Raw genomic sequence first — 24,375 nt, 5'->3', positions numbered from 1 at the left:
TCTTAATTTGGATAGCATTTAAATGTAAATAATGACATGAAATTGGTGAAACCCTTTGTTGGGTGTGTTAAATGTACTCAATAGAATCTGTTTGTTTTTTTTATCTTAAATATTTCAAAATCTCAGATATACTGGACTAGTTTTTATTCATTAAATGTTTCTTGGTGTTCTTCTCAGGCTTCAACAATATAATGAAACACTTTGGAGCAAATATACAAAAAATCAGTCCAAAGCTCGAGGCCAGAATGGCAAATATCTCCACAGCCACAGTGAACTTCCCAGGAGAGCTGACATAAGCCGGGATAAAGGTGAGCCAGACTGCACAGAATATCAGCATGCTGAAGGTGATGAATTTGGCTTCATTAAAATTATCAGGCAGTTTACGAGCTAGCACTGCTAACACAAAGCAAAAGACAGCTAGCAGGCCTATGTACCCAAGTACAGCCCAGAACCCAACAGCTGAGCCTAATGCACACTCCAGGATGATTTTCTCCTTGTAAGTGGTCAGGTTTTTCACTGGAAAAGGGGGGCTAAGAACCAACCAAATGGTACATATCAAAACTTGAATAAAAGTAAAGAACACTACAGTCATTCTCTGCTGTGTAGTACCAAACCACTTCATCACATTACTGCCTGGAAGTGTAGCTCTGAAGGCCATAAGCACCACGATAGTTTTCCCCAGAACGCAGGAGATACAGAGGACGAAGGTGATGCCGAATGCTGTGTGGCGCAGCATGCAGGACCACTCAGAGGGCCGACCGATGAAGGTCAGAGAACACAGGAAACACAGAGTGAGAGAGAGGAGCAGCAGGAAGCTCAATTCAGAGTTATTTGCCTTCACAATCGGGGACGTCCTGTGACGAAAGAATACAGCAGCTGTTATCACGGCCAGAAAAGCACCACTAACTGAGAAAGCAGCCAGGATGATTCCCAGGATCTCATCGAAGGAAAGAAACTCTACAGGCTTGGGAACACAAGTGTTTCTCTCCGCATTAGGCCAGAACTCCTTTGGACAAGGAAAACAGTCAAGAGAATCTAAAAAAAAAAAGGATCATAAAGGACTTTTAGTAGTCACAAGTATTTTAGTTTGTATACATGCATTTGAAAATATCTTATTTCACCTGTAGTATTGCTAATCTCGCCCTCTGGACATGCTACACAATCATAACAGCAGATGGGTTTTCCTTTCTGCAGCACTTTACGGGTTCCTGCAGGACAACTGTCAGTGCACACTGACACAGGCACCTGTCACATCGACAGACAAACACACAGATGTGGATTATTGCTACACAACTGTTAGATGTGAAGCTACTGCTGCTCACTTGTGTGCTTCCCTCCACCCAGGTGATGTTTCTGTTGATATGGAACTCCTGTCCCGCTGGCAGCGATGCATCGTAGTGTCCGACTGTCACAAACTCAGTGCTACCACTCTTACTTATTTGCCAGTTGACCAATTCATATCTGGCCACAGGATCCCCGTTGGCATCAAATGACACATCATAACCATTCTGGGAAAAATTGACTTTCTTCAGCTCAGTGAAAACCTGAGACATAAAGCAAAATGAGGCAGCGAGGAAGAGAAGAGAAATAATGTGACATGGTATGATTTTCTTTATTTCATCAGCTATAACAAAAAGGAGTAGCAGTGTTAAATATTTTGCTGTACTGACCTGTTTGGACTCTATTCTGGCAAACTTGTCACACTGAGTTGTAGAATTCGTTTTCTGACACACTGCGTTGTGAATAGCATGTGCTATTGCATAAACGGCCTTGTAAACCATGTTGGTGATTCTGAGCTGAGATGTGTCAGTGTACGGGCTCTTTAGAGTCTGCATGTCTTCACTTCCATCACACACACGCTCGCCTGCTGCTAAACCTAAAAACACTGCAAAAAGGCAGGTGTTGTTTTAGCCTTGACAGTATTACAAATTAAAACATGAAGCTCCACAATCAAAATAACAAAATAATACATTACAACCACAAGACACTGAAATCAGCAAAACTGTCTCACTTTTGTCCAGTCTGCATTTGAACGCATCCTCCCAGAACTCAGTCAGCACTGGGGAGGCAGCCACTTTAGTGGGACTCAGATCCAGCAGGAAGTCTCTCAGACCTGGGATGACAGATTGCTGGATGCCAATTCCAACGGCTCCAACACAGAAGGAGAACCTTAACAGGTCTGGGTCGGTTATCCAGGATTCACTGCCTATCCACTGGCGAGGTGGGGAAGGTTTCTTTGACAGCTCATTAAACAAGATTTTCATGTCTCCAGAAGCTGCAAATGCCACAACGACCACAGCTGTTGACCTGGAGAAACAGAAACAGAAAAATGTTGTGGTATATACTGGGATTATAACCAGGACAAAGACTTAAGTGTTTCAGGGTGCATTGGACATGCAGTGAAGTTTTAAATTACATTTTGTCAATGACAACAGTGCAGACAATAGATAAAAATGGATTCACAGTTTGCTATTGACATAATGAAATAACATTCTAAAACTTCATATTTTTATTTGGACGTATTGGATCGTTTACAGTTGAATGTGCAGGTCAGTGTTAATGCCAGAAACACATTTAGGATGAGTGATGGAGAAACCTGCGGATGACATCAGCCACTCTCTGGATCCTGCTGCGTGGGTGGGTCCGATAGAAAGACTCTGAATACTCCACACAGATCCCTGCTCTGTGCGCCGCGTCCAAAAAGGACGCCATCCCATTGTTGCCATAGTCCGAGTCCGAGCGCACAGCACCGATCCAAGTCCAGCCAAAGTGTTTGACCAGTTTGGCCAGAGCATCAGCCTGGAACTGATCACTGGGGATTGTCCTGAAGAAACTGGGGTACTGCTGCTTATCGGACAGGCATGCGCAAGTGGCAAAGTGGCTCACCTGAAACAAAACATCTTGAAATTCTTAAAGGCCAGAATCCGTCATATTTTAGGGCACATTCAATCAGGGTTTGCATATTTCTTTTGTAAATATAGTTCACCAGAAATTCAAAATATTTACTTGTGGGATGTTAAAGGGGCCGATGACGCGTGACATACTGATGGATGGCGTGGAGCCAGACTCACCAACGATACCCAGGACCGTGCCGTGAGGCGAGCAGTGATCCCCGGTGAGAAATACCGGATCCAGGCCGTTTGAAAGCTGGAATGCCGCGCGCATCGTCATGGGCACCGACGCACAAGAGTCCTGTATCTGATAACCGAGCCGGATGTCCGGCAGCAGCTCCGAGCTGTTGTTAATCTCATCGATGGCGAACACCATCGCACGTGAGAAGCGCAGTTCACGAGAGTTGATGCTGCACAGAGAAACTCCTGTCAGTGTGTTTGTTTGTATATGATGAGCAAAATTCTGTGAAATCAATAAATGCAAAAATTACCCTGCACGCCAAAGCATTAAAAACACATTAATTTCAGTTTGGACACAAAGAATTATTTTTCTTTTTCAACACCTACACCATATTACATTTATGGAAATAATGCCGAGAGAGAGAAGAAATGTTTCAACTCTTACAGAAAAGCATTGCCACAATATTCTAAGCACATCATAGAGATGAATACATTTCTTTTCCCACACAGCAAAAACATCTTGTATCCCCATTTGGTTTTTCTCACTAACCTCCCTGTACACCGTAGTGGCTCAGGCATGGCAGTGTAGTTGTGCTTCACTGTTTGCGTATAAGTGTGTATAGAGAAAACACCTCCAATAATGTAGTCACCATCCACCGAGAACGCAGGTGAACCAGCAGTACCCTGCAGTTTACATTCAACCCCAGCAACAGACCAGTCCTCTGTACGCTCAGCCCTTTGATTCACACCCCTGAAAGAAAAATCCAAGGCCACGGGTGAGTTCAGCTCCAACAAACCCAGAGCCAACATCAGACTGATAAACAGAGCTGAGATCTCCATCTCCCTCAAGAGTCTGGATTCAAACACAGCTGTGTTTTCACGGGTTTATATAGATTTTCAAACAAACACTTCCCTCCTACTGTGTATCAGCTCATTGTACATCAAATAGGTTTTTTTTCTTGTTTGGGTTGAGTTCACGGTAAGGTTGTCACAATTAAGGCAGATTAAAAAATTGAATGATTAATTTGATTCACATTTTAACGCAATGAATGCATCTCAAATACAGAAAAACGTCTTTCGCGACGTATGTTGGGCAGCGCGCGTATGAAGTTTGTCCGAGCGGATTTGCCGTACATTGCTGTTGAATATGGCGGCCGGCGGGACAGAACAAAGCCGACTGTTCGTGTCCAGGTGTGATGGGTGATACCTCACTTTTATGTTTCGTACAATATCGGTCACTTCTTTAAAAACGCATTTGATACTTTGTGTTCTTTTGAAATCAAAATATAAAATTTAACTGAACATAATGTGACATTTATTACCACACAAAGTATAACTTGCTGCAGTTTTTCCACAGGTAAAAACTTGGCTCTCCTATCACTCCTTTTTCTCTCAGCCATTGCTCCACTTCCTCCATTCATGTTCGCCATTAAGACTCGTGGTAAGTTGTTGCTAGCATGCTACAAACATACACAGCTAACTAGCAGCTTTTCTGGTCACGTGACATGAATGGGCCAGTTCGGCTTCGTGATTACTGGCTGGGGTCTTTTACGACACATCACTAATGGCCGCGGGTGTCGCTAACTTCACATTCCTCAGAGCCGAATCGGATTTTCAGGGGTGTGTGGCTGAGGGGGAGCTGCTTTCGGACGGCTAGCTAAGGTGCGGAGCCGCGACTCTAACTCACTAATTCTCGCCTCCATTTCTTTCGTCATCCTGCATCTATGACGAGAAGTACTATCATAAAGGAGGCAGAGGAGGAACCAGACATGGAGCACACAAACAGGACAGGGGAGGGAAAGGAGACAGCTAGAGGACATTGCTAATCGGTTAGTTAGATCAGCGGAGCAACAGAATCGTCTGAGCAGTTTAGGGAAAGAGAAGAGAGGTTGAATTCTTAGCTCAGTATGTTTGATGACAGTTTACTGTCTGTTAATCAACACAGGTGACGCACAGCACAACCAGCAGAGACCTCCACGGACTGGACCCCAGACCCCCCGGAGTCTGAGACTGTTTATTGTGTCCATATAATAAATGTTTTGTGACTGACTCCTGGATAAGAAGCAAAAAATCTGAAATTCTAATTCCAGTTTTCTGCCTCTTTCCTGATCCCCTAACGTGGAGCTGTGTGGATATTAACCAACTGTTTTAGCACAATATCTCATGTGCCACATGTATCAACATACATTTCAATATAGTTCCCCATTGCTGAGCCTATTTTGTGTTTGTAGACCTTTTATCATCTATTCTCTACACAAATGAGCTGTGTGTCTGTCATGTTGGGAAGTAAAGCTTATTGCAGTGTAGAGGTGAGGCAGCATGTCTCTGTCTGTGTGAATGATGTATGTCACTCATTCTTGAGAGTAGGGATATAACGTCCCACATAGAAAAGTCTTATTTATATAACAACAATTATTGACATACACATAAAGTCAGATCTAAAGGAATTGTGAATACTGATGTTATGTTTTAGCATAGATAATGACTTTTGGGGGGGGGGAATTTGTTTAAATGTATGACCAGTGGTTTGACGCCCCATGTTATTTCTCTTATCCTCAGCAAGCAGTCACAATATTCACCAGCCCCAAAAAACTAGCTAGCTAGCTAGCTGCAGTGTTTTTTTTTTTTTCCTGCAGAGGAAAATGCAGGCCATTTTGTAAACTCTTTCAGGTTTTAATCTCTGACGGAGTTTATATATTATATTTTATTGCATATGAGAGTAACTAAATACGATTATTAATACATCAGAACTTAAGATTCTTGTTTGGCTATTGTTATTATTATTATTATGTAATTGTATACTTTTAGCGTCTCTGACGGAGTTGACACAAATCAAGTCTTTATGGTAAGCATGTGAATTCGTTACAATGTTTTTTAACCGCCTGCCTGCACCTTTACATGGATAACTAGCACAGACCTTTATCTACATGAACATATAGCCCTAATCAATATAGTGTAAATTTAGAAAAAGTTTTTCTGAAAGTATTTTGTCCCAACTCTGAAGAATCAGTAATGTAAGTGAATTTCCCTCAGGGTAAATAAGGTATGTAGCTATATCTGTAATATAAAAATAATATAATATCGCCCCTGTATATGAACTGGGATGTAAATGAAAAATACAGATGGAGGTTGCTGATCTGGCCGGCCTGAGCAGCTGAACATGTCTAGGTTAATTGGTGACTCTGTAGTGTGAGTGATGGAAATCACAGAGAAGCAGTAGATAGATGGATTATGGACTTGGTGTGAGTTCGATCAGTTGGGATCCCCAGACTAAAGACTGGACTGGACCCCTCCCAAGAGAGACAGGGGGGGGTCTAGAGACGACAGACTAGGCAAGATCCCCATAGAAACTGGATCCCTCCACAGGGTGGATGGGTGCAAAAATTAACCACATATTTTGTTAAACAATCAGTTATTCAGCACATATTTTTCAGTTAAAAGAAACATGTAGCAATAGTCATATTTGTGTAAATATATTTTGCAAATACTGACTTTTGCCTTCAATGTAAAAAGCAGAAACACAGCTGTGTTTTCACGGGTTTATGTAGATTTTCAAACAAACACTTCCCTCCTACTGTGTATCAGCTCATTGTACATCAAAGATGTTTTTATCCAGTGATATTTGTTTCACTCCAAGTTTTTTTTTTTTTTATTATTATTATTATACAGCATATTTTCTTCAATGTCCTTTTTTCCCTTCATGCTTTCAAAATGACCATTGTACCACATATCACATTGTAGAGTTATGATATATTCATCTACCCCATAATGCTTCATCAAACTATGATTAGAATTTAGTCATCACTGAAAACTATTATATCACCAAAGGCAATCACATGTTTTTCTTGGTGAAAATTGAAGTGCTAAACTTTTTGCTTGCTGCAGATCATCTCTTATGGAGTAAACATGATAGTTCACATTGTGTCAGTAGAATGTATGGTAATGTAAGAAACACTTCCTTTAAATATTTGTAATGTAAGCTGCAGATTTGTGTGTTTATTTCAAATATAGTGACAAAACTCACATTTTCATGACGCATTTTATTAGTTTATATTTTAAGCATGTGTTAAACAATTATTTGTAAAATAGTGCAAAGTACATTGAAAAGGGGATTCACAAAATGATGTCTTAATTTGGATAGCATTTAAATGTAAATAATGACATGAAATTGGTGAAACCTTTTGTTGGGTGTGTTAAATGTACTCAATAGAATCTCTGTTTTTTTTTTTATCTTAAATATTTCAAAATCTCAGATATACTGGACTAGTTTTTATTCATTAAATGTTTCTTGGTGTTCTTCTCAGGCTTCAACAATATAATGAAACACTTTGGAGCAAATATACAAAAAATCAGTCCAAAGCTCGAGGCCAGAATGGCAAATATCTCCACAGCCACAGTGAACTTCCCAGGAGAGCTGACATAAGCCGGGATAAAGGTGAGCCAGACTGCGCAGAATATTAACATGCTGAAGGTGATGAATTTGGCTTCATTAAAATTATCAGGCAGTTTACGAGCTAGCACTGCTAACACAAAGCAAAAGACAGCTAGCAGGCCTATGTACCCAAGTACAGCCCAGAACCCAACAGCTGAGCCTAATGCACACTCCAGGATGATTTTCTCCTTGTAAGTGGTCAGGTTTTTCACTGGAAAAGGGGGGCTAAGAACCAACCAAATGGTACATATCAAAACTTGAATAAAAGTAAAGAACACTACAGTCATTCTCTGCTGTGTAGTACCAAACCACTTCATCACATTACTGCCTGGAAGTGTAGCTCTGAAGGCCATTAGCACCACAATAGTTTTCCCCAGAACGCAGGAGATACAGAGGACGAAGGTGATGCCGAATGCTGTGTGGCGCAGCATGCAGGACCACTCAGAGGGCCGACCGATGAAGGTCAGAGAACACAGGAAACACAGAGTGAGAGAGAGGAGCAGCAGGAAGCTCAATTCAGAGTTATTTGCCTTCACAATCGGGGACGTCCTGTGACGAAAGAATACAGCAGCTGTTATCACGGCCAGAAAAGCACCACTAACTGAGAAAGCAGCCAGGATGATTCCCAGGATCTCATCGAAGGAAAGAAACTCTACAGGCTTGGGAACACAAGTGTTTCTCTCCGCATTAGGCCAGAACTCCTTTGGACAAGGAAAACAGTCAGGAGAATCTAAAAAAAAAAGGGATCATAAAGGACTTTTAGTAGTCACAAGTATTTTAGTTTGTACACATGCATTTGAAAATATCTTATTTCACCTGTAGTATTGCTAATCTCGCCCTCTGGACATGCTACACAATCATAACAGCAGATGGGTTTTCCTTTCTGCAGCACTTTACGGGTTCCTGCAGGACAACTGTCAGTGCACACTGACACAGGCACCTGTCACATCGACAGACAAACACACAGATGTGGATTATTGCTACACAACTGTTAGATGTGAAGCTACTGCTGCTCACTTGTGTGCTTCCCTCCACCCAGGTGAGGTTTCTGTTGATATAGAACTCCTGTCCCGCTGGCAGCGATGCATCGTAGTGTCCGACTGTCACAAACTCAGTGCTACCACTCTTACTTATTTGCCAGTTGACCAATTCATATCTGGCCACAGGATCCCCGTTGGCATCAAATGACACATCATAACCATTCTGGGAAAAATTGACTTTCTTCAGCTCAGTGAAAACCTGAGACATAAAGCAAAATGAGGCAGCGAGGAAGAGAAGAGAAATAATGTGACATGGTATGATTTTCTTTATTTCATCAGCTATAACAAAAAGGAGTAGCAGTGTTAAATATTTTGCTGTACTGACCTGTTTGGACTCTATTCTGGCAAACTTGTCACACTGAGTTGTAGAATTCGTTTTCTGACACACTGCGTTGTGAATAGCATGTGCTATTGCATAAACAGCCTTGTAAACCATGTTGGTGATTCTGAGCTGAGATGTGTCAGTGTACGGGCTCTTTAGAGTCTGCATGTCTTCACTTCCATCACACACACGCTCGCCTGCTGCTAAACCTAAAAACACTGCAAAAAGGCAGGTGTTGTTTTAGCCTTGACAGTATTACAAATTAAAACATGAAGCTCCACAATCAAAATAACAAAATAATACATTACAACCACAAGACACTGAAATCAGCAAAACTGTCTCACTTTTGTCCAGTCTGCATTTGAACGCATCCTCCCAGAACTCAGTCAGCACTGGGGAGGCAGCCACTTTAGTGGGACTCAGATCCAGCAGGAAGTCTCTCAGACCTGGGATGACAGATTGCTGGATGCCAATTCCAACGGCTCCAACACAGAAGGAGAACCTTAACAGGTCTGGGTCGGTTATCCAGGATTCACTGCCTATCCACTGGCGAGGTGGGGAAGGTTTCTTTGACAGCTCATTAAACAAGATTTTCATGTCTCCAGAAGCTGCAAATGCCACAACGACCACAGCTGTTGACCTGGAGAAACAGAAACAGAAAAATGTTGTGGTATATACTGGGATTATAACCAGGACAAAGACTTAAGTGTTTCAGGGTGCATTGGACGTGCAGTGAAGTTTTAAATTACATTTTGTCAATGACAACAGTGCAGACAATAGATAAAAATGGATTCACAGTTTGCTATTGACATAATGAAATAACATTCTAAAACTTCATATTTTTATTTGGACGTATTGGATCGTTTACAGTTGAATGTGCAGGTCAGTGTTAATGCCAGAAACACATTTAGGATGAGTGATGGAGAAACCTGCGGATGACATCAGCCACTCTCTGGATCCTGCTGCGTGGGTGGGTCCGATAGAAAGACTCTGAATACTCCACACAGATCCCTGCTCTGTGCGCCGCGTCCAAAAAGGACGCCATCCCATTGTTGCCATAGTCCGAGTCCGAGCGCACAGCACCGATCCAAGTCCAGCCAAAGTGTTTGACCAGTTTGGCCAGAGCATCAGCCTGGAACTGATCACTGGGGATTGTCCTGAAGAAACTGGGGTACTGCTGCTTATCGGACAGGCATGCGCAAGTGGCATAGTGACTCACCTGAAGGAAAACGAGATATAAATAATGGTAATAATAATAATGGAATATAAAATCACCGACAGTCGATATTTTAAACACAAGTTAACAGAAATTCAAAAACACAAATGTGTGTTAGTGTGTGCGCATATATTTACCTGAGGGATGTTAAAGGGGCCGATGACGCGTGACATGCTGATGGATGGCGTGGAGCCAGACTCACCAACGATACCCAGGACCGTGCCGTGAGGCGAGCAGTGATCCCCGGTGAGAAATACCGGATCCAGGCCGTTTGAAAGCTGGAATGCCGCGCGCATCGTCATGGGCACCGACGCACAAGAGTCCTGTATCTGATAACCGAGCCGGATGTCCGGCAGCAGCTCCGAGCTGTTGTTAATCTCATCGATGGCGAACACCATCGCACGTGCGAAGCGCAGTTCACGAGAGTCGACGCTGCACAGAGAAACTCCTGTCAGTGTCTTTGTTTGTATATGATGAGCAAAATTCATATTTTGTACGGTCAACAGAATATAAATAAGTATAATTGATCATTGTTGTTGATAGATAAGGTTGAACGGGATATGTAAAACAAAACGGCCTATTCATCAAAGACTATACATATGTGTGTGTGTCTATGGGTGCACAAATTAACCACATCTTCTGTTAAATATTCATAAATCACTTGTTCAACACATGTATTTTTCAGTTAAAAGAAACGTGGAAATAGTCCTACTATTTTTCTGAATATATTTTACATATACTGACTTTTGCCATCAATGTAAAAAGAAGGAATCATGTAAATCAATTTTAAATACTATTCAGTGTTGTAACAATGTTCAAAGCATATCAAACATTTCTTTTCCCACACAGCAAAAACATCTTGTATCCCCATTTGGTTTTTCTCACTAACCTCCCTGTACACCGTAGTGGCTCAGGCATGGCAGTGTAGTTGTGCTTCATTGTTTGCGTATAAGTGTGTATAGAGAAAACACCTCCAATAATGTAGTCACCATCCACCGAGAACGCAGGTGAACCAGCAGTACCCTGCAGTTTACATTCAACCCCAGCAACAGACCAGTCCTCTGTACGCTCAGCCCTTTGATTCACACCCATGAAAGAAAAATCCAAGGCCACGGGTGAGTTCAGCTCCAACAAACCCAGAGCCAACATCAGACTGATAAACAGAGCTGAGATCTCCATCTCCCTCAAGAGTCTGGATTCAAACACAGCTGTGTTTTCACGGGTTTATATAGATTTTCAAACAAACACTTCCCTCCTACTGTGTATCAGCTCATTGTACATCAAATAGGTTTTTTTTCTTGTTTGGGTTGAGTTCACGGTAAGGTTGTCACAATTAAGGCAGATTAAAAAATTGAATGATTAATTTGATTCACATTTTAACGCAATGAATGCATCTCAAATACAGAAAAACGTCTTTCGCGACGTATGTTGGGCAGCGCGCATATGAAGTTTGTCCGAGCGGATTTGCCGTACATTGCTGTTGAATATGGCGGCCGGCGGGACAGAACAAAGCCGACTGTTCGTGTCCAGGTGTGATGGGTGATACCTCACTTTTATGTTTCGTACAATATCGGTCACTTCTTTAAAAACGCATTTGATACTTTGTGTTCTTTTGAAATCAAAATATAAAATTTAACTGAACATAATGTGACATTTATTACCACACAAAGTATAACTTGCTGCAGTTTTTCCACAGGTAAAAACTTGGCCCGTACCGCACTCCTTTTTCTCTCAGCCATTGCTCCACTTCCTCCATTCATGTTCGCCATTAAGACTCGTGGTAAGTTGTTGCTAGCATGCTACAAACATACACAGCTAACTAGCAGCTTTTCTGGTCACGTGACATGAATGGGCCAGTTCGGCTTCGTGATTACTGGCTGGGGTCTTTTACGACACATCACTAATGGCCGCGGGTGTCGCTAACTTCACATTCCTCAGAGCCGAATCGGATTTTCAGGGGTGTGTGGCTGAGGGGGAGCTGCTTTCGGACGGCCGCACTGGCTACCTGCTGATCTACCAGTTGTCTGCCGTGCGCATTGAGCATGGTGACGTAATGGTTAGAGCTGTCGCCCCACAGTAAGAAGGTCGCAGGTTCCCTGCCGAGCACGTGTTGGTGTAATAGAGACTGGACCCCTCGCATCCAGACTAGAGATTAGACCAGACCCCCTCCAGAGACTCTTCCCAAAGGCCGGACCCCCCCCCAAAAAAAAAGACTAGACGACCAGACAATTTGACCCAGACCCGGCTTGATCTCAATGTTTAAGGGCCAGGTAATTTTACGTGTTTCCATTCATTCATTCATCCTCAACCGCTTGTTAAATCAGTCAATATCTCATTCATGATTGTTTCATGTTCATGCCATGTCAGCAACATCAAATATTATCACACTGAACATGAAACATGATCCACTCCACTCAAGCTTTTTAGGGGAAGCAAATAATGAGAAAAATCAGCTTCTTTTGTATTTGTTTCATACTGTACACATAAAGAAATTTCATAATACCATTGTGTAATCTTGACTACAGCTCTTTACAGTAATGATACTTTTTCTCTTCCATGTCCTGCCCACACTACTGGCCATGCCCTGAAAGGAAGATGACGTAGCTTTACATATAAGAATAAGTGACTGTGCATGAAGATTAGAAACAGGGGCTAAAGAAAGAGGCAGTTATGGGGATGTTTTTTGAAATATACCTCATCCTTTGTGCTTACATCATGAGTTTATTCTCTTCTTTGTTCTCAGTGTCTTCCTCCTCCTGTAAATTACGGAGAGAGTTTCATCTCAATGGGTTGAACGAGGGAGGGGATGTGATTCTGGGTGGACTGTTTGAGGTCCATTACACTTCTGTCTTCAGTGAGTGGACATTTACTTCAGAACCACCTCAACCTACTTGTACAGGGTAAGTCTCACATAAGTACAGCAAACAGTTTAGCTTTGTAGATTATTCTTGGTTTTCGGCGTCTATTAAGAAATAATATGAAAGATCTGTGTCCAGATGTGAGTCAAGTATTGTTAGATTCATCAAATATATTGAAATATTGAGATATTTTCAAAAGCTTGACATGCAACTGTAAAAACTCTTTGGTTAATATTAACACTTTGTTTTAGCTTTGACACACAAGGGTTCAGACATGCCATGACAATGGTTTATGCTGTGGATGAGATCAACAGGAATCCTAACCTGCTACCTAATACGAATCTTGGATATATTCTGTATGACAACTGCGGTGCACTTGTTATTGGATTTCGTGCTGCTTTGGCACTGGCCAGTGGTCAACAGGAGCAGTTTATGCTTCAGGAGAACTGTTTGGGGACTCCTCCAGTTGTGGGGATTGTGGGTGATTCCTACTCAACATTTTCTATTGCCACTTCCAATGTGTTAGGTTTATTCAGATTGCCCATGGTAAGCTTGTGCTTTTGTAAATTTATCTCATATTAAGTGTAAGTAGTTCAATGGTGTCAAATATTTCAAGTATTCATGACATACTGTACACATGTACACAGCCTGTTCTCACACTGATTGTCTCTTTTCAGGTGAGTCATTTTGCCACATGTTCCTGTCTAAGTGATCGGCAGAGGTTCCCATCCTTCTTTAGAACAATCCCAAGTGATGCTTTTCAGGTGAAACTAAAAGTTTGACGCATGAGGAAATTCAGTATGTGCATTGTGCATCGTTAATGAAAATTATAGACTGACAGTAATTTTGATAATCTCAGATTGTGCTGTTAATCTCAATAATTAATTAAATTTTATCCATTAGGTCCGTGCTATGATTCAAATTCTAAAGCACTTTGGTTGGACTTGGGTTGGACTACTCGTCAGTGATGATGACTATGGACTGCATGTTGCTCGATCCTTCCAGTCTGATTTGACTAAATCAAGTGCAGGTTGTCTGGCATACACAGAGATTTTGCCTTGGGGCACTGACCCATCTGAACTTAAGAGAATTGTGGAGGTGATGAAGAAATCAACGGCACGTGTTGTCATGGTGTTTGCTCATGAAATCCATGTCTATCAACTCGTGGAGGAGGTGGGGGTCAAAGTGCCGTATCATTTTTGAATTAATGTTTTCAAGAAGAGGTTTTTTTTTTTTCATTATAATTATCTGTTATTAGTCATGATGACAAAAAAAACAAACTTTTAACAGTACAATTATTGTGAATCAGATCATAGTATCATGAAGTGTAAAACACAGGGTGGTGCTTCATTGCAAGATACAAATATTCTTTTTTACTCTATTGCTGTAGGGAAAAAAAATTACATGAAGCTTTTCATATATTCAATTAACTGAGTTCATATTAAAGTCCACAATGTTTGTTTCTTATGTGTTTGAATTCATAAATACCTTATAATCCTGTACAATGTACAGGTGGTGAGGCAGAATGTAACAGGCCTGCAGTGGATGGCCAGTGAAGCCTGGACCTCAGTTGATGTGCTCCAGACCCCTGACTTCATGCCTTATCTGGGGGGAACACTGGGCATCGCCATCAGACGAGGAGAAATAGCAGGGTTCAAGGACTTCCTCTTCAGAATACACCCTGACCAACATCATAACAATTATGGCAACAGTATTGTGAGAGCTCTTATAATTTAAACTGTAATTCAGCTAATGCATATATATAAGCTTTAACACTGAATTTTAATTTAAAAATTTAATTTTTTACATTTCAGGTCAATCAGTTTTGGGAGGATATATTTCAGTGTAAATTTTCTCCACCTCCAGCAGGTTGGGTGGAAGCTGGTGGAATACTATGCACTGGACAGGAAGATCTACATGATATGGAGAGTGAGTTGTTCGATGTTTCAAACCTAAGACCAGAATACAATGTTTACAAGGCTGTGTATGCGCTGGCGTATGCCCTTGATGAAATGCTGCATTGCGTGCCAGGGAGAGGGCCTTTCAGCAACCACAGCTGTGCGAGTTTACAATGGCTGGAGCCCTGGCAGGTGTGATATCAGTTTACCTGCTGCTTGTTTTTGTGTCAAAATAGCTGCTACACCTTGTGACACTTGTTAAATGTCAGAAAGACTGTGGCAGAATTGAGTCTTTCAAGGCTTGTTTCAACAAGATTTCATCAGACAGACTAAGGTCTTTGGTTGACATAAACTCTCAACGTAAGGACATTACTAATGTGGCTAAGAGAGACAGTTTTCTAGGATATTAAATGCCATTATATTGTTAACAAAAAATTATGAGAGACAAAATCAAAAATCAAATTACAAGTTTGAATGTATTTGTGGTAAGGCTGAAATCATGCAGCCATGGTGCAGTTTTTTCACAGCCTAAAATTAACTATTTACTTAAAATGATCTACATTGTACTTTGGCTTCTTGGTTTCAAACTTAACCAAACTGCTAGAAAATATATTTTGTTTTACTCATTCATGCTATGCTTTGATTCATGAAACAAAGCATAGCCATTTACATTCTGTGGTAACATTTCTTATATATTATTTTCCGTCTCACACTTGAAGCTGGTGTATTATTTGGACAGAGTAAACTTCTCCACACCGTTTGGGGATCGAGTGGCTTTTGATGTGAACGGTGATGCCTTACCAATATATGACGTCATGAATTGGCTGTGGCTACCTGATGGCACAACAACAACTCAGAATGTGGGTGAAGTTAAAGAATCACCTGAAGGTGAAGAGCTCACGCTTCATGAGGACAAAATTTTCTGGAACTTCGGATCTAAACAGGTTGCTTCTGCTTACTGATCTTAATGTTACATTTTTTTTGTCTGATTATAACACCCATAGCAACATGCATAATGCATGATATATGCTGTTAGGATTTTCCCAAATTGTAGTAAGAAAGAAGGTTGTTTTTTAAACCTGGGGCCTTTCTTTTATCCCTTCAGATATATACATGCTTCTTAAGTGAATTGGTGATTCTAAAGTGCCCATAGGTCTGTATGTGAGTTTAAATTGTTTGTCGATTGCCTATATAAACACTATCATAGACTAGTGACCGATCCTGGTTGTACTTTGCAGAGAATAAACAGTGTGTCAAATAGATAGATGGGCTCAAAATTGCCACGTCAAAGATTGCAATTTTGCTAACAGCTAACGCTACACTATTTATTCCTAATGGTTTATTAATAAATTACATGTTATTGGATCAGTACAAAAACTTCATCAATAACTGATTTCAGTAGTATTTCAGCCAGTGTCAGGGTTGCTATTTGAACAATGCTTAGAGCAATTGTGACTCTTACAATCCCTGTAGCCACCCAGATCAATTTGCAGTGAGAGCTGTCCGCCAGGTAGTCGCATGGCCAGAAAGAAGGGACAACCTGAATGCTGTTTTGACTGCATACCCTGCTCTGAGGGAAAGATCAGCAATGAAACAGGTTCGTATATGAATAAACATCTCTCACTGTTTGTTTGAAAATAAGCAATCATTTTTGATTAAACTTACTGTTTAATGATATTATTATTAAGTTGTAGTCAATATCAGCTGCATACATCTGGCAAAGAAGGATTGCAGGGACAAGGAAACTGTATATTCCAAACAGAAATTAGTAATGTCCCAGGTGTCCACAGTCTAATATAATCAATGCAGTGCAAAAAAAAAAAAAAAACCCAAAAAAAGCAATGGCAATTATTTTTAAAATACCACGACTTATTTTGAAAATATATGTAAATTCTAAAAAAGTCAAATGCATATCATTGTGATTTTTACATTTTCCTATGTACTATTTCAGACTCCATGGAGTGCATCAGCTGTCCAGAGGATTTCTGGTCCAGCCCCCAGCATGACCTTTGTGTTCCCAAAAAAACAGAGTTCCTGTCCTACCATGAGCCTCTGGGAATCTGTCTGACAGCCATCTCATTGCTGGGTGCATGCATTTCTGCTGTTGTCTTGGCCATCTTCATCCGTCATCGTAGCACACCCATGGTGCGTGCCAACAACTCAGAACTCAGTTTCCTGCTCTTGGTGTCTCTCAAAATGTGTTTTCTGTGTTCACTGCTGTTCATTGGCCGTCCCAGACTGTGGACATGCCAGCTGAGACATGCAGCATTTGGCATCAGCTTTGTCCTTTGTGTCTCATGTATCCTGGTTAAAACCATGGTGGTTCTGGCTGTGTTCAAGGCCTCCAAACCAGGAGGTGAAGCCAGTCTGAAGTGGTTTGGTGCTGTTCAGCAGAGAGGGACAGTTCTGGTTCTAACTTCTGTTCAGGCAGCAATCTGCATTGCCTGGCTTGTCTCTGCTTCACCAGTTCCTCATAAAAACACCCAATACCACAATGACAAGATAGTTTATGAGTGTGTAGTTGGCTCCACAATTGGTTTTGCAGTGTTACTGGGTTATATCGGTTTACTGGCTCTCCTCAGCTTCCTGCTGGCATTTCTGGCAAGAAATCTTCCAGATAACTTCAATGAGGCCAAGCTGATCACTTTCAGCATGCTGATCTTCTGTGCTGTGTGGGTGGCCTTTGTTCCTGCTTATATCAGCTCACCTGGTAAATATGCAGATGCAGTGGAGGTATTTGCCATCCTGGCCTCCAGTTTTGGTCTCTTGTTGGCCCTGTTTGGACCCAAATGTTACATAATCCTGCTGAGACCAGAGAGGAACACAAAGAAAGCTATTATGGGTCGAGCTACTACAAAATAATAAACCCTCAATTGCTTCACCACTTTCATTTTAGTTTTACGTAGTCCCAACCTGCTACGTAAGGATTTCCTGATATGCTCCTGAGAAAGGAGAGAAAACTGGAGGGGCCTCATGAGAATTGAGAGCCTTTTTTGTTTGTTTCTTTGTCTCTTCATTTATCCTGTCAGGCTGTTGTCTACTGTTTTGTTATACACACTTTGTTCCTGCTTATATCAGCTCACCTGGTAAATATGCAGATGCAGTTGAGGTATTTGCCATCCTGGCTTCCAGTTTTGGGCTCTTGTTTGCCCTGCTTGGGCGCCAAAAGCCCAAGCTATTATGGGCTGAGACACAAAATAGCAGTCATGATACTTTTCGCTATAATTTTAAAGCTCTCTGCATAAAATAAAGAACAACAAAACTACAACAAATAAATACATTGAACAAGAAGAGTCTTCAACATCTTTTCTATTTTGCCTGATATTTTTATTTTTTCTGGGATAAAATAGACACAAAAATGTGACAATGGGATAGTTATGTTACCATTATTGACAGAATATTGTTATAATTTGATTACACTTTCATTCCACATGACTTTGAACTTCTCTCAATGTGAGGCCCATGATCAGATTGTAATGGCAGAATTTGTAAGTTGCAGACCACATAAAAAATACTGACATCATAATACTCAATATAACTTGATGATAAAGTTGGTGACACACTTCCTCTTGTGTAATTATACCACTCTGATCCTAACTGGGAAAATAAGGCTGAGCAGAGGTTTAAAAAAAAAAAAAAATGTCTGCAATATGTCTGACCATGAACAACACGATGTTCATATGCAGTGTTTTCTAATGTGAAGCGATCTAAATATCTCCCAAACCAGATGTAGACCTCTAAAGTGTCCACAGGGAAATAATGGCATTATGATTGAAAGCTCATTGTTGGTTAAAATCAATACCTTTGCAAACAAGGTAAGCAACAATTGCTCGGTTAAATACTGGGTAAAGGATATCTCTCCTGACACCTGATTTCAGAATAGGGCCCCGTATCATTATACGGACAATGACCACATCCATCATGAAGTTTACTGCCCACTTGAGGCGGCAGCAAGGTATTGCCTCTGCAAGAGAGCTTGACTTCCAGTCACTCTGTCCATCATCATCGTTGTTTCTGTGGGTTTTACCATGTCCTATCGACAAGAGGCTGAAGTTTGGCATCATATGGACACTTTGGATAGTCCAGGCATCTTTGACTGGTTAGCTACAGCTACTTTATCCTTCACTCAGCATCTACAGTTCCGAGATCAGTAATGATACTGTACCATTCAATAATGCTTATACAATAACGGTATAGGAACAATGTATGGTTATAGTTTCATCAATTGCGCAAGTACCCCCAACATGTTCAAATGATGTGTGATTGTGGGATTTTTACATTGGCTTAAACTTCTACAAACAAAAAGTTTTAACATCTAAATTACCCATTTGCAGCAGGTTATTATGGCCTACAGTTCTGATTTGTTCTTGCAACTAAATCACAGCAATAGTGCTCAATTCCCACATCATTAAATGTGGTTTGTTTATTCATGATTAGTCATGATTATTTGACATGCCTAACCTTTTTCTGCTCAATCTCTCCCACAGATTTTTTTTTCCTCCTGTTTGAGCGAAAGCAACTGAAGATAAGCTCCTACTTCAAAATAACAAATGAATTAAGACTCAAATATTCAAAAGTTACAAAGATGAAAGGAAAAGGAAAAAAGCATCATATGAATGATGGCACCATTAAATTCCCTATCTGTACAGATAATTTGACATGTGCGGCCCTCCCCCACACAGCTGCCTCTGCCATGATGGGTGGTATGAAACTATGGTGAGACTCACTGAAGGAGAAGACACAACCCTCCACATAAAATGGAGTTACCTGTGCGTGGAGATGAGAAACAGAGTCCAGAAGGTTCTGCAGTTATGAGGGCAAATCTGGGCACATTTTTTGTCTTTTCTGTCTTCTTGATGTTGATTTTATTCTCTCCTCTATTTTTCACATCCTCTCCTCTTCTTTCATCTTGTAAATTAAGGAGAAATTTTAACCTGAATGGGATGCACAAGCCTGGTGATGTTATTCTGGGTGGGTTGTTTGAAGTCCACTACACCTCTATCTTCCCCAAACTGACGTTCACCTCTGAGCCAAATCAGCTCAGCTGCCAGGGGTAAGTCTGGGTTTCCTGATGCACATAATTCTTATTGAATGTTACTTTCCAGTGTTTAATAATGACATACCTTGTGCCAGCTTTGACCCTCCAGGGTTCAGACATGCAATGACAATGGCTTTTGCTATTGGTGAGATCAACAAAAACGCTGATCTTCTACCTAATGTGACTCTTGGATACAGTCTGTATGATAACTGTGCCACACTAGTAATCGGATTCAGTGCTGCACTGTCGTTGGCCAGTGGTCAAGAAGAAAGATTTCTACTTCAGGGTACCTGTTTGAGCACCCCTCCAGTCCTAGGGATTGTGGGTGATTCCTTCTCAACGTTCTCCATCGCCACATCTGATGTCATAGGTTTATTCAGATTACCCATAGTAAGTTAATTCTTCAGTGTCAGCTGTGTTTTTAATGTATTTTATTGAAATGTGTTTGAAATGCAAAAATGATAGGATAGGACATGCAAATTGGATTTCAATTCACACAAGTTTTAATTTGCTAAGCGGGGGTGTTTTGTTTTCTTTGGAGTGTTTCTAATGAGTGAATTTTGTGTGCATTCTTTGTCCCTTTGCAGGTGAGTTACTTTGCCACATGTTCATGCCTCAGTGATCGTCAAAGGTTTCCCTCCTTCTTTAGAACAATACCAAGTGATGCTTTCCAGGTGAAACTCTGTTCTTGAGGTAACATGTGCAAAATATGTTGGACAGGAGGTGTCCATTCAGATAGAAAAACCGTTGATCTTGGAAAACAAAACTCAGAACTGCTTTGTGAATCATTGCTGAAACCACACAACTTTAAAAGAAACAGTACAATGACAAGAAATTAATTGTGATTTTGTGATTATGGTTTCAACTTGTGAAGTGAACCCTCCATCTGTATTCATTTAGGTTAATGCTATGGTTCAAATTCTGAACCGCTTTAGCTGGACTTGGGCAGGTCTGCTTGTCAGTGATGATGATTATGGACTCCATGTTACTCGATCCTTCCAATCTGACTTGGCTCTGTACAGTGGAGGCTGTCTGGCCTACACAGAGATTTTGCCCTGGGGTGACAACCCAGCTGAATTAAAGAGAATTGTGAATGTGATGAAAAAATCTACAGCTCGTGTGGTCATTGTGTTTGCACATCAGATCCACATGATCCAGCTGATGGAAGAGGTATACATCTCCCTTTCTCTCTATTTTTCTACCATCTCCCTTCATTAGATATTTAATAATGAATAACCAGTTTCTTAAAAAAAAAAAAAAAAAAAGCAGCTGCAACACACCTGTAAATACTTCCCAATTTATGGTCATGCAAATCTCATTAGCTGAGTTGTCACATCAAAATATGTTATGTAGTTGTATTATATTTATTGCTGTCACTGAACTGTTTTGTCCAAAGATTTTGGTGGAAATCTCATTTCATTTTGATTACCAGTCTCTTAATAGTGAACCTATATTGGGGCAGGGTTTACAAAGTGCTGCAAAGTGAATTAAATGTGAAAATATATTTAATATGATGTCAATGTACAGGTGGTGAGGCAGAATGTGACAGGCCTGCAGTGGATTGCCAGTGAAGCCTGGACATCAGCTGCTGTGCTCCAGACCCCCCACCTCATGCCGTACCTGGGGGGAACACTGGGCATCGCCATCAGACGAGGAGAGATACCAGGACTGAGGGACTTCCTGTTAAAACTACATCCTGGCCTACATAGCAGCAATATCAATGGAAAAAGCTTGGTAAGTTTACAATCTCACACTCAGAAATGTGATCACAGATAACAAAATATTGTTATTTTTGCTAAGTCTCTGAAAATTCTGAAAATTCATTTCAGGTCAGGCAGTTTTGGGAACACACATTTAAATGTAGATTTGCACCACCTCCATCAGGCTGGGTGGAAGCTGGAGGAGCAATATGTACTGGACAAGAAGATCTAGAGACTGTGCAGACTGAGTTCTTGGATGTTTCTAATCTCAGGCCAGAGTACAATATTTATAAAGCTGTGTACGCTCTGGCATATGCTCTCCATGAGCTGCTGCAGTGTGAGCCAGGCAGAGGGCCTTTCAGCAACCACAGCTGTGCCACAGTGCAAACACTTGAGCCGTGGCAGGTAGGATATAATTTTTCACTGAATCCCTTTCATTTTGGATTTGGCATAAAAATAAAAGGAAAGAAAGACATAGATTATATATAACTCGAGCAGGCCCACTAAGTTTTGTCTTAATAATCTTTGAAAAGATAAAAGGTCAACTTCTAAATCCTAGAAGATGCAATTCAAAATAAATTCAATTCGTTTAAAAAAAAGTAAATAACATTGATGACAACAGTGGTTGACACAATTTTCATGTTGTTAGTGCAAAACATTTGAAAATTAAAATGACTAAATCCATCTGATTTATTTTATACAGTATCTGAATTATATTGAGAGTCTCATTGTTTATTTTTTGTTGAAATTTTCTCACTCCATTACAGTTTATGTATTACCTGGAAAAAGTCAACTTCACCACCTCATTTGGTGATGAAGTGTCGTTTGATGAGAATGGTGATGTCTTACCAATCTATGACATCATGAACTGGCAGTGGCTCCCTGATGGAGGAATTAAAGTTCAGAATGTGGGAGAAGTTAAAAAATCAGCCCTAAAAGGTGAAGAACTGACTCTTCATGAGGACAAAATCTACTGGAACTTTGTATCCAAAAAGGTTATTTCTGCTTATTCTTTTACTTCTTTTTTTTAACTCGGATTTGTAAGAAAACAGCATGACATTTATTTCTTCTTCTCCCAACAGCCTCCTCGGTCAGTGTGCAGTGAGAGCTGTCCTCCAGGGACCCGCATGGCCAGAAAGAAGGGGGAACCTGAGTGCTGTTTTGACTGTGTTCTTTGTTCTGAAGGGATGTTTAGCAATGAAACAGGTTGGTGTCAGTTTAGTTTTATTACATTTCAAGATATATTATATCATATCTATAATTCCTTGAGGGAATAGAAAACAGGTATTATAATACATTCTTTGCACAGCACTTTTTGAATTCAATAATAAAAGTGCTTCAAAAATCAAATATAGATTAGCTAAATAAATATATGGGAAATTTAAATGTAATCAAAATTAAATCTAGCAAGTAAAATGCAAAATCATGTATTAGATATACAGGACCTAAAACTGTACTGTAACTTTTTCCTAATGTGTGATTTGATTGGTTTGGCACATATTACAGCTTTGACAACTCTCCCAGCAATAGCTTAGCAATGCAGCAGTTGATTGTTGATGCCGCTTACAGTATTTTTATTTTTGCTTGGGGGGCTTAAGCCCCACCCTCCCCCTGTCAGTGTTCACAGGTGGGATGATATCCTTGATAGTGCAATAGTGGTTTCTACTAGTTGTCAAGCAGAAAGAAAAAATGAATAATGCAAAAGAAAATTAGAATCTTCCATATTTTATTAGACTCCACTGAGTGCATCAGCTGTCCAGAGGATTTCTGGTCCAGCCCCCAGCGTGACCTTTGTGTTCCCAAGAAAACAGAGTTCCTGTCCTATCATGAGCCTCTGGGAATCTGTCTGACAGCCATCTCATTGCTGGGTGCATTCATCTGTGCTGTTGTCTTGGCCATCTTCATCCACCATCGTAGCACACCCATGGTGCGTGCCAACAACTCAGAACTCAGTTTCCTGCTCTTGGTGTCTCTCAAACTGTGTTTCCTGTGTTCACTGCTGTTCATTGGCCGTCCCAGACTGTGGACATGCCAGCTGAGACATGCAGCATTTGGCATCAGCTTTGTCCTTTGTGTCTCATGTATCCTGGTTAAAACCATGGTGGTTCTGGCTGTGTTCAAGGCCTCCAAACCAGGAGGTGGAGCCAGTCTGAAGTGGTTTGGTGCTGTTCAGCAGAGAGGGACAGTTCTGGTTCTAACTTCTGTTCAGGCAGCAATCTGCACTGCCTGGCTTGTCTCTGCTTCACCAGTTCCTCATAAAAACACCCAATACCACAATGACAAGATAGTTTATGAGTGTGTAGTTGGCTCCACAATTGGCTTTGCAGTGTTACTGGGTTATATCGGTTTACTGGCTCTCCTCAGCTTCCTGCTGGCATTTCTGGCAAGAAATCTTCCAGATAACTTCAATGAGGCCAAGCTGATCACTTTCAGCATGCTGATCTTCTGTGCTGTGTGGGTGGCCTTTGTTCCTGCTTATATCAGCTCACCTGGTAAATATGCAGATGCTGTGGAGGTATTTGCCATCCTGACCTCCAGTTTTGGTCTCTTGTTGGCCCTGTTTGGACCCAAATGTTACATAATCTTGTTTAAACCAGAGAGGAACACAAAGAAAGCTATCATGAGCCGAGGCACCACCAAAAACATGATCAACTAACTCCTGTAAACAACATGTTTCATTCTATCACTTTGTCTTTATAAATCAAGAACAAGAAGCACCAAAAACTATTTAAAAAATGTAAATGAAATGACAATATAAACTTTGACATATGCATACATTTCTAAAAGCAGACTTCTCCTA

At 40.8% G+C, this 24,375-nt stretch overlaps 3 protein-coding genes across 3 annotated transcripts; 1 reads left to right on the top strand and 2 right to left on the bottom strand.

Moving 5' to 3' along the window:
* Positions 1–136: 136 nt before the first annotated feature.
* Positions 137–3,650, bottom strand: LOC115052631 (extracellular calcium-sensing receptor-like). The gene is made up of 8 exons (XM_029516863.1): positions 3,622–3,650; positions 3,007–3,301; positions 2,597–2,886; positions 2,012–2,307; positions 1,671–1,876; positions 1,323–1,544; positions 1,122–1,245; positions 137–1,035 (listed from the first exon to the last, which is right to left on the bottom strand). The coding sequence occupies exons 1-8, from the start codon at positions 3,648–3,650 to the stop codon at positions 137–139; spliced, it is 2,361 nt and encodes a 786-aa protein (XP_029372723.1).
* Positions 3,651–7,334: 3,684 nt separating this feature from the next.
* Positions 7,335–10,999, bottom strand: LOC115053370 (extracellular calcium-sensing receptor-like). Its single transcript, XM_029518014.1, has 8 exons — positions 10,971–10,999; positions 10,219–10,513; positions 9,795–10,084; positions 9,210–9,505; positions 8,869–9,074; positions 8,521–8,742; positions 8,320–8,443; positions 7,335–8,233 (listed from the first exon to the last, which is right to left on the bottom strand). Exons 1-8 carry the CDS (start codon positions 10,997–10,999, stop codon positions 7,335–7,337), a joined length of 2,361 nt encoding a protein of 786 aa, XP_029373874.1.
* Positions 11,000–12,757: 1,758 nt separating this feature from the next.
* On the top strand, positions 12,758–24,231 carry LOC115053184 (uncharacterized). Its single transcript, XM_029517749.1, has 19 exons — positions 12,758–12,981; positions 13,191–13,485; positions 13,617–13,703; positions 13,843–14,112; positions 14,452–14,655; positions 14,763–15,029; positions 15,557–15,781; positions 16,311–16,434; positions 16,789–17,690; positions 19,175–19,233; positions 19,726–19,890; positions 19,971–20,265; positions 20,463–20,549; positions 20,776–21,045; positions 21,403–21,609; positions 21,705–21,980; positions 22,343–22,570; positions 22,658–22,781; positions 23,309–24,231. The coding sequence occupies exons 1-19, from the start codon at positions 12,758–12,760 to the stop codon at positions 24,229–24,231; spliced, it is 5,232 nt and encodes a 1,743-aa protein (XP_029373609.1).
* Positions 24,232–24,375: the final 144 nt, after the last annotated feature.

Source organism: Echeneis naucrates, chromosome 13 (assembly GCF_900963305.1).
Source record: "Echeneis naucrates chromosome 13, fEcheNa1.1, whole genome shotgun sequence".
Lineage (NCBI taxonomy): Eukaryota > Metazoa > Chordata > Actinopteri > Carangiformes > Echeneidae > Echeneis > Echeneis naucrates.
This window is presented reverse-complemented; position numbering and strand designations above follow the sequence as displayed.

Bases quoted from the DNA above. Each gene is read 5' to 3' on its own strand.
- LOC115053184 (XM_029517749.1), top strand. From the start codon at position 12,758: ATGTTTTTTGAAATATACCTCATCCTTTGTGCTTACATCATGAGTTTA. The intron at 13,486-13,616 runs GTAAGCTTGTGC...GTCTCTTTTCAG, and splicing joins GTTTATTCAGATTGCCCATG to GTGAGTCATTTTGCCACATG. The intron at 14,113-14,451 runs GTGGGGGTCAAA...TACAATGTACAG, and splicing joins TCTATCAACTCGTGGAGGAG to GTGGTGAGGCAGAATGTAAC.
- LOC115052631 (XM_029516863.1), bottom strand. From the start codon at position 3,650: ATGCCTGAGCCACTACGGTGTACAGGGAG. The intron at 3,302-3,621 runs GTTAGTGAGAAA...TTCTCTGTGCAG, and splicing joins CCACTACGGTGTACAGGGAG to CATCAACTCTCGTGAACTGC. The intron at 1,545-1,670 runs GTCAGTACAGCA...TTTATGTCTCAG, and splicing joins CCAGAATAGAGTCCAAACAG to GTTTTCACTGAGCTGAAGAA.
- LOC115053370 (XM_029518014.1), bottom strand. From the start codon at position 10,999: ATGCCTGAGCCACTACGGTGTACAGGGAG. The intron at 10,514-10,970 runs GTTAGTGAGAAA...TTCTCTGTGCAG, and splicing joins CCACTACGGTGTACAGGGAG to CGTCGACTCTCGTGAACTGC. The intron at 8,444-8,520 runs GTGAGCAGCAGT...TCGATGTGACAG, and splicing joins GGGTGGAGGGAAGCACACAA to GTGCCTGTGTCAGTGTGCAC.